Source organism: Trachypithecus francoisi, unplaced genomic scaffold (genome assembly GCF_009764315.1).
Source record: "Trachypithecus francoisi isolate TF-2019V2 unplaced genomic scaffold, Tfra_2.0 Lachesis_group6, whole genome shotgun sequence".
Classification (NCBI taxonomy): Eukaryota; Metazoa; Chordata; class Mammalia; order Primates; family Cercopithecidae; genus Trachypithecus; species Trachypithecus francoisi.
Genome location: NW_022681471.1, coordinates 37,704,939 through 37,715,587, shown reverse-complemented (window position 1 = coordinate 37,715,587; position 10,649 = coordinate 37,704,939). Strand labels below are relative to the sequence as shown.

General features: G+C 36.2%; 1 protein-coding gene across 1 annotated transcript; it reads left to right on the top strand.

The window, feature by feature from the left end:
• The first annotated feature begins 9,494 nt into the window (after positions 1 to 9,494).
• On the top strand, positions 9,495 to 10,322 carry LOC117077880 (sororin-like). Its single transcript, XM_033201444.1, is given in 2 exon segments — positions 9,495 to 10,153; positions 10,156 to 10,322. Coding segments are annotated over 2 exon segments (753 nt in total). The 5' UTR covers positions 9,495 to 9,567.
• The last annotated feature ends 327 nt before the right edge of the window (positions 10,323 to 10,649 follow it).

The following is a 10,649-nucleotide window of genomic DNA, read 5'->3' as shown; positions in this document are numbered from 1 at the left end:
TTTCAATATTCGGTAGGAATACAAGATTAAAAGGTTGCCTTTTTTAAATAACCAATCGCTTATGTACTTCATGTAATATTTCTTAATTTCATACTTATAAGAGAATGTTTATACAGATATAGGGTTACTGAATATTTCACTTAATCTTGTTTATAATGATGTTATTATTATAAAATTACATGATGTTTCTTTTACTGGAAGAAATTATAAAACTCAGTAAACTCCCCTAAACTTCAGTTAATTTCTTTTGTATGCAAATCCATTCACAACTTTAAATCTATTTGAAGTAATTTATTTCTACAGTATGTTCTGTTTCTCTGTCTACCTACCAACACACACACACCAAGATGTAGATCACAAACACAGAAAAATTGTTCCCTTGATTTAGGACTTGAAATATAATCAAGCCTTTAGATGAATAAATTATTTGAAAATATCCTCTAGGTATTTGCACATATAATATATCCCAAGGATTTTACAATACAATGAAATACACTTTTTTTTTTCTAAATGACTGTGCAGACATATGCAGGATCCATTATGGATTAAAGGGCCCGATAACTTCTCCTTTCACTGGTAATAATTCATGTAGTATAATAAACAATACTAATCTTGCCAGGAGATAACTTCTTATTCATTTTGAAATTATCAGTGAATCAGACAATATATCTATTTTATGTTGCAAATAAATGAGGAAACATAAAGTAAGGGGAAAAATAATCCTAAAATAAAATGTATACAATAGTATTGCCCTTGATGTTAAAGTAGTAACAGAAAATCATGATGCCTAGTATAAATGTCCCAAGTTTTAAAAGAGTGGCTAAATCCATTGACAGAGTACTCAATGCTCTGTAACAGAGAAAGAAATAGGTGTATAACTCAATTCTTGTGATGTGTGTTAATCATGGATTTGCTTGATGGAATCTATTCCAAAGAACCCACCTTAGTTCTTGAAGTGCCGTAGGTCTTGCCTTCCCAATTAGATTGTAAGCTCTCCTTCATCAACTATTGCGTCTTTTTTTGTTGTTTCTATCTCCCATAGTACCTAGAACTGTACTGATTCTTAATCAGTAGTCGACAATTGCCTATAGAAGCTAATGAAATACTTAGTGTATTCGTTCCAGCACATGTTCAGCACTGTATCATTGAGGAGAGGGGATAATAAGCAGGATGGTATGATAGGAAACATGCATTGACCTGGATCTTTAAATGAAAAATGAAAGAAATTAAAACATTAAAACTTAATGCTAAAAATCTCTATTTAGGATTAGAGTCACATGACTTATGAAGCTTTGAGCAAAAATATGCCAAGAAGAAAATCATAACTAACTGGCGTTTATTTTTGCAAAATAGAAAATTAAAAAGCTCTCAAACAATTAAACAAAAACCAAACACACTTGATAAAAATTATTTTAATCTCACTATAAAGGTTTTTGTTTTGCTTTTGTTTGTTTTTGGTGGATTGATTTTATATGATGCTAAGAGCTCTGAAACAGCAGGGCTGTTTTCCAAATTTAGCCTCCGCTGAGGGAGGGAAATGCGTTTCCAACTCTGTGTTTGCTTTTAATTATTTATTTACTGGGTTGCCCTTTCTCCAGAGGTAATAAATCCACTTATCTTTTATGCATTTTTGTCTCTTGAACTGAAAGAATAGGTAGGATCTTTGTCTCAGCAGGAAGAGGAAATAGACTAGACTGCGGGGGTGAGGGCAGCGCAGGCAATCTCATAATGTGTTAATAGTAACCAGCAGGAATAATTCTGACTAGATCATTTCCACTGAATAGTTTAGCTTGTGAAGAAGACTGACAGGAGTGAAGGCTCAGAAGATTATTTGCAAAAGACCAGTGCTTTGCATCTGGTAAAAGTCCCAGCAAATCATGGTATCAGTGAGAACTATACTAGGTGTCTCTTTTTCCATCTGACATATACCCATGCAAAGTTTTAAGATTCAGCAGTAAAGCTTTTATTCTCCCACCAGAATCACTATGACTGCCATTGGTTGTGAAAATCACCTCATTTTATTGTTGTTTTTTCTTCAATTTCTATTTTTAAGTTCTCGGGTACATGTACAGGATTTGCAAGTTTGTTACATATGCAAATATGTACCATGGTGGTTTGCCACATAGATCAACCCATCACCTAGGTATTAAGCCCAGCATACACTAGCTATTCTTCCTGATGCTTTCCCTCCTCCTTCCCCACCTCTAGGCTCCAGCGTGTGTTGTTTCCTCCCATGTGTCCATGTGTTCTCATCTTTCAGCTCCCACTTATAAGTGAGAACATGCAGTGTTTGGTTTTCTGTATCTGCATTAGTTTGCTCCATCCTTGTCTCTGCAAAGGACATGATCTCATTCCTTTTTATGGCTTCATAGTATTCCACAGTGTATATGTACCACTTTTTCTTTATCCAGTCTATCATTGATGGGCATTTAGGTTGATTCCATGTCTTTGCTATTACGGATAGTGCTACAGTGAACATATGTATGCATGTGTCTTTATAATAGAACAATCTGTATTCATTTGGGTACATACCCAGTAATGGGATTGCTGGGCCAAATGGGATTTCTGTCTTTAGGTCTTTGAGGAATTGCCACACTGTCTTCCACAATGGCTGAACCAATTCACATTCCCACCAACAGAATCACTTTATCCAAGTGCTTCAAGCTGTTCTGTAACTTAAGGTGGAATTTTCTAAAATGCCAAAATTATTCAGCTTCATACCGTTGATGTTCATGTAAATTTTTGGTTAATTTTTTTAACAGCTTGATTGAGATATCAAAAGACAGAATTATAACAAATTTAGTTCTCAATCGAATTGACTTTCCTTCTCATTCATGTATCGCAAATAGAACAAGCACTTCCACTGTACAATGGCAGAACAGTGAGTTTTGTAAGAGGGTACAAGGTAACAGAACAATAGAAAAAAAAATAATTGGTTAACGTCAGCTTGCTTCAGGTTACTTTTTTTTTGTAAGAATTTCAGCAGAGGAGACCTCCTTATTACACTGACTCAGGTAGGATTGGAAATATCTGTTTTCAGGAAATACTGATCTGTTTCAGGATCTGTCTGCTTCCTTAGAGTTTCAGTTTGATTATTTGGCATTTATCAAGATTGACTCCATTTTTGTTCCATCTGCTCTTTAGGGCCAACTGCAGTAGTTAAATCCAAAACAATGGACTCACATAATTTTTGTTTAACAGAGTTATAATTTAAATACAGTTGGCCCTTGAACAACGTGGGTGTTCAGGGTAATGAATCCCGTGCAGTTGAAAATCTACGTGTAACTTTTGACACCACAAAACCTTAACTACTAATAGCCTATTGTGACTGGAAGAGTTACTGATATTGTAAACAGTTGATTAACACACGTTTTCTATGTTATATGTATTATGTACTGGATTCTTAAAATAAAGGAAGCTAGGGAAAAGAAAATGTTTTTAAGAAAATCATAAGGAAAATAAAATATATTTGCTATTCATTAAGTGGAAGTGGATCATGATAAAGGTCTTCATTCTCATCATCTTTTCATTGAGTGGGCTGAGGAGGAGGAGGAGGAAGAGAAGGGGTTGGTCTCGCTGTCTCAGGGGTGGCAGAGGCAGAAACAGTGGAGGAAGTGGAAGGGGAGGCAGGAACACTTGGTGTAACTTTTTTTGAAAAAAATCTGTGTGTAATTGGACCTGAGCAGTTCAAATCCATGTTATTCAAGGATCAACTGTATTTGGTTAGTTGTTGATATGTCTTCTTTTTCGCAGGTATACCTTTGTAGGAAATTAAAGTCCACTTTCTCCATTATTCCTCTTTAAGAGAGGTTTTTCTTCTTAAAATGTATTTTTTATCTTTCTGATATGATACTGCTTTTCCATTTGTATCATTTACAACCAAATTATGTCTAGAACCAGAACCTGTTTATGAAAAGATGTGCTTTCTTGCTTCGTGCTGCTGAAAAAAGATCCACAGTAATAGTAGAGAAAGCAACATATTAGCTGCTAAAAAGATTGCAAACACAAACTACAATTGTACATTTTGAAGTCAACTATATTCTGAGCTTGCTTTCTTTGCTTTAACTGTCTCTGTATGAAATGGAAAACATATAACTAACCAACCTTCAGGGATAGTTTTGAGGAAAGTTGCAAAAAATAATAAGGTGCAATCGTCACAAAGATAATTTTCTAGAGAAACTGAATTGAAAATCAACCTGAGTATGTAAGACATAGTTTTACAAAACTATGAGAACAACCTTTCTTTCTAAAACTCAATTATCTTATTTTTCTTTATGACTGTCTAATTTTGTCATATGAATGTTGCCAATGTGCCATATTATGCACAATGAATAGAGAACTTGAGTTCTGAGCAAAAATTACATTTTAGATTTTTTAATAACATTGAGAAGATTCAAGATAATGAGCTTTGTGTTTGGTTATTTACATAAGTAGTTGAACGCTCCCTTTTTTTTCTTTCTTGACTTGATTTTTAAGGCCGTTTATATTAGATCTTCCCTAATTCATACATGTGACTTTTTCTTTTAAGTATAATCCATTGTATAGTCACTTTAAAAATGTTTTGAAAATAATTCAAAAATATTTTAAATTCAATAAATTGCAATACTGGATATTTAAAATCAATGGGAAAATCTCAGGAAACATACTCTAAGTTACTTCCCTATGCTTGTCTTGAATAATCTTTTAATTTTTTTTAGTTAAAAAATTACTTAGCAACTGTAGCAGTGACATAGATAATGGAACTGTCTTATGAACAACCTTGCATTGTATTCATTTTCTACTGTATTTTGTAATATCCTGTAGCCTATGAAGTATCAGAATCATTGACCTCTTAATCATTTGCTTGCTTCTTGAATTTTAAGGGAACTCTGGGCGCTATCAAAATGAGGGAAACATAATATCACATTCTAAGGACCTTACTATACTCAAACCTATAAGCAATAAATTTAAATACTAGATTATATGCTAATCTTAAAAATTATTTTTATAGTATCAATTTTTTAACAAAAAATACCCTAGAGAACAATAAAAATTAATTATTTATGCAGAGCTCTAATTTTGTTCTCTGTAAGAGGATGCTTGGTTTCTGTCTTACTGTTTCCCTGAGACATCATAAACAGGACTTAAATAAATTTTCAAAGAGAGGGTTTCTATAGTTATTTGTTTTTGTTTGTTTTTTAGTGTTGGGTACTAGATACATTAGATACTTGTAATCTGATATGAACAATTGAATTATCATCAGCTTATTGTATCTTTGTTATTGATCAACTCAACACTCAAAGCTTACTCTTTGCTACCAGTGTCTTACAAAATATGTACCGACTATATTTTGAGAAGCCTAAAATAAATGACAAAAGTACTAATTTGCTGAATTTTGGAAGCATATGAGAATGTTTAAGTGATTTATGACATGTTGAGGCTATGGAAGATGGAATTGAAGCTGTGGAACTGTGTGGCATTGAAGTCACATGGAACAATGATTTCTAGGAAGCCAAGGAACTAAATTGTACTCAATTAGTTTTCCCTGTGAGCCCATATTGTGCACAGACCCTTTTCCAAATGTGTTTCACAAATCTAAGGCAGTTATAGAAGAAGCAAGAAAGTGTGCACTGATTACTAGACAGAAGCATGACCTTTACTAAAAGGCAATGATATATTTATTAACTATTTAAACATATTTAGAAATCTACAGACTCGTTTAATGCTTGCATTAAGGTTATGTTAGCAAAATCCACTTACATACGTTCTTCTTATGTATGGTAAAAATTACTTTCCTCTAAATATGGTAAAAATTATCACCTGTATCTGCCCATGTCTTGGAAGAGAAAGTACATACAAAAAATCTGTTTCACTGATATCGAAGAAATACATACATATATATACATATATACAAACACACAACACAAACACATGTTTGATTTACTAAGGCAAGTAAAAAATGGAAGTGTTTGGATATAATAGACTCTCAGTGACAAGTCCTACCACTTTTTCTTTCTTAGCACGTCTTCCTTTGCAGACTATATTGTTCCTAAAGTGAGACTATTTACGAGTTTAACCTCCTAGCATAGATGCCTGATCTGTTCTCCTTTTAGCTTGAAATTATTTCAGTAAGAGCTTTACACAATAGGCTTGAGGGCACTTTAAGAACATGTCTTAAGAATATTTAAAATTAATGACTAACCATCCCAATTCAGTAGACAAATATTCTGTTCTACATTTGTGCATCACTCACACATTTTTGTTTCAAAATTTTTATTTAGTTCTTAGAGATGTTGTGAGGGAAGCCATCCTCCAAAGTTCCAAAGTTCTATAATTATTTTTTAAATTGTACTTGTGGCTAGATATAAATTCAAGATAAGTGGGTGTAGGACCTGAAAAAGCATAGATAGGGGAAATAAAAATAGGTGTTACAGTATGTGCCCCAATAAGTAAATTCTACTCCATGTATTATATATTCTCTAATCTGGTGTCACCAAAATGGGTACCAATAATTATTTTCTTTACCTGTAATACTTCATAAACATGCTCTTACATAACCTTCCTGCTTTGGAGGATCTAAAACAGAAAATGTAAGAGAGATTATATAGCCACAGTTTTTCCTTGGGATTATCAGATATTTCAAGTAAGTCTTGGATACTTAGGGCCAAAAATTAACTTCTACCTCACCTAAAATGTGTGTATGTATATACTATATATAATATATAGTATATAATATATGTCATATATAAGTACACACATTATATACTATATATTATATATAATATATTTTATATACTATATATTATTACATATAGTATATTATATAATTATATTATATATTATATGCTAATATAATATATAATATGTATTTACATGTTATATATTATATACTAAATACAATATGTAATTATATATTATATATAGTATATACTATAATATATAATATATAGCATATTGTATATATTATATATAATATATTTTATATACTATATAATGCATTCTATAGAGAATATACTATATATAATATATATTACATAATATGATATATACAATGTAATATATTATATATAATATGATATATACAACATTATATATAACATATGTATATAGTTCAGATTATTTTTGAAATAAGTGATCTTTGTAGGGTGGTGGCACTGTTCACATACTAAGGCAGAAATACTTTCTTTCAAATGATTTACAGAGGTCAAAAGTAAAGAGTAAAGACAGTTATACAATACTGTCTATGATATATGTTCTACACTTGTGTAAGTTTTTTTTATACAGAGGAGAATAGGACTAATTTGTTTTTTCATTGCATTTTCTATCAACATGTTCTTTTCTAAAGTTCATGTAATAAATAATATGTCATAAAAACTGAAAAAAGGATAGCAATCATAGGCTGGCTTTTGTCTTACCAATTAATCTAAGAACCCTATACACACAATAATTTGCAGGTAACAAACTAAAGTTTTCTCAGAATGTGAAATATTACTTTAATTCGATGAGCAGCTTGGTACATTTGAGCTTTTTCATTGGAGAAGGAAAACTTCATAAAGCCTAATTCCCTTTTGATTTATAGAACAGTGCCCAAACTCTTACTGAGCCCCCTTCGTCTATTACTTAGAATTGTGATGATCATATGAATTGTGAATCATTTAATAGAGGATAATAATCATCAGGCAAGCCAGTGAACCAGGCTGTTGAACAAATTAAGCTTATTACCATTAAGAGTGGTGGCGCGTGCCTGTAATCGGGAGGCTGAGGCAGGAAAATAGCTTGAACCAGGGAGTCGGAGGTTGCCGTGAGCCGAGATCGCACCACTGCACTCCAGCCTGGCGACAGAGCCAGACTCCGTCTCTCATTTCTATCTTTTAAGAACTAAATTAAAAGAGTACTTTTACACCATAAACTAGGGGTGTTTTATACTTATAACAGCTAACATTCATTTGACATTATTTATCCAGCATTATTCTAAGAGTATTGTATGCATTTTTCTTTTTTTTTTTTTTAACTTTTTTTTTTTTTATTATACTTTAAGTTCTAGGGTACATGTGCATGACGTTTGCATTTTTCACTGTCTCCATGCAACAACTATTTACAATAAGTTTTGTTTGTACCTTCATTTAAAAGATGAGGAAACAGTCACAGAGAAGTTATATTAATTGGTCTCAGATCACACAGCTTAAAAGTAGCAATGCCACCGGACATGGTGGTTCACACCTCTATAATCCTAGCACTTTGGGAGGCCAAGGGGGGAGGTTCGATTGAAGTGAGGAGTTTGAGACCAGCCTGGCCAACATGGTGAAACTCTGTCTCCACAAAATACAGAAATTAGCTGGGCAAGGGCTTACTTGGCTGGGCGTGGTGGCTCACGCCTATAATACCAGCACTTTGGGAGGCCGAGGCAGGTGGATCATCCAAGGTCAGGAGTTCAAAATCAGCCTGGCCAACATGGCGAAACCTCGTCTCTACTAAAAATACAAAAAAAAAAAAAAAAAAAAAAAAAGGTGGGTGTGATGGCAGGTGCCTGTAATCCCAGCTACTTGGGAGGCTGAGGCAGGATAATTACTCAAACGTGGGAGGCGAAGGTTGCAGTGAACCTAGATTTCGCCACTGCACTCCAGCTTGAGCAACAGAGTGAGACTCTGTCTCAAAAAAAAAAAAAAGAAAAATGGTAGCAATGCTGAGACAACTCCTTTAGCAATTTACTGCATAAAGTTTTTTATTTTTGTCCTCAGAAAATCATCTTTTTTGTGTTTGGTCTTTATTAACTATGTAACCATTATATTGACATTTGGCCAAATGCAACATGCATTCTTATCCTGAAATAAGCAATTAAAAATGAATTGACATTTTTAGGCAAGCCTAGCATGTAGCAACACACTTTTTATGGCTTTATTAATCTGATAGTGTCAGTTCAATGTTTATAATGAAGATGTATTTACCAAAACTCAAATTTATGCAATATATTAAATTTATCATTAAATGTATAAATTTATGGCAGATAGATTATTAATATCTTCTATATACAAACCCATAGACTGTTATCATGAGTTAGCCATGTGCTTGCTTTTAGGCAGTTTGCCTGAATAAAGAATATTCAAAAGCAAAATTTTTTAAATTTTAACTATAGTAGTGTTTTATAATTAATCTACAAGTTTAGCTGAAGAAAAGACTTGAATAAAGAATAGACTTAAAGAGTTTTTTGGCCGGGCGCGGTGGCTCAAGCCTGTAATCCCAGCACTTTGGGAGGCCGAGATGGGCGGATCACGAGGTCAGGAGATCGAGACCATCTGGCTAACACGGTGAAACCCCGTCTCTACTAAAAAATACAAAAAAAACTAGCCGGGCGACGAGGGGGCGCCTGTAGTCCCAGCTACTCGGGAGGCTGAGACAGGAGAATGGCGTGAACCCGGGAGGCGGAGCTTGCTGTGAGCTGAGAGCCGGCCACTGCACTCCAGCCTGGGTGGCAGAGCAAGACTCCGTCTCAAAAAAAAAAAAAAAAAAGAGTTTTTTGCAGCGAGTGGCCTTCCCCGTTGGCACGCGCCCGGGGCGGCGGCGCTGGAGGAGCTCGAGACCGAGCCTATTATGTCTGGGAGGCGAACACGGTCCAGAGGAGCCGCTCAGCGCTCCGGGCCAAGGGCACTATCTCCTACTAAGCCTCTGCGGAGGTCCCAGCGGAAATCAGGCTCTGAACTCCCGAGTATCCTCCCTGAAATCTGGCCGAAGACACCCAGTGCGGCTGCAATCAGAAAGCCCATCGTTTTAAAGAAGATCGTGGCCCATGCTGTAGAGGTCCCAGCTGTCCAGTCACCTCGCAGGACCCCTAGGATTGCCTTTTTCTTGGAGAAAGAAAATGAGCCCCCTGGCAGGGAGCTTACTAAAGAGGACCTTTTCAAGACACACAGCATCCCTGCCACCCCCACCACCACTCCTGTGCCCAACCCTGATGTGGAGTCCAGCTCCACGGAAGGAGAGCTGGACGCCAGAGACTTGGAAATGTCTAAGAAAGTCAGGCATTCCTACAGCCGGCTGGAGACCCTGGGCTCTGCCTCCACCTCCACCCCAGGCCGCCGGTCCTGCTTTGGCTTCGAGGGGCTGCTGGGGGCAGAAGACTTGTCCGGAGTCTCACCAGTGGTGTGCTCCAAATTCACTGAGGTCCCCAGAGTCTGTGGGCCTGGGCCCCAGACATGACTCTCCCTGGAATCTCCCCACTACTAGAGAAACAGAAATGTAAGAAGAAGAAGATGCCAGAGATCTTGAAAACGGAGCTGGATGAGTGGGCGGCGGCCATGAACGCAGAGTTTGAAGCTGCTGAGCAGTTTGATCTCCTGGTTGAATGAGATGCCGGGGACGGGGGTGCACCTGGCTAGACTCTCCCTCCTGTCCCGTACATAGCCCCCTCCCTGTGGAGGGGACACTTAGGGTCCCCTCCCCTGGTCTTGTTACCTGTGTGTGTGCTGGTGCTGCACATGAAGCCTGTCTGCCTTTGAGGGCTTGGGCAGCAGTGGCAGCCATCTTGGTTTTAGGAAATGGGGCCGCCTGGCCCAGCCACTCACTGGTGTCCTGTCTCTTGTCGTCCTGTCCTTCCTATCTCTCCAAAGTACCACAGCCAGTTTCCAGATGGGCCACAGACTGGGGAGGAGAATCACTGGCCCAGCCAGAAGTTA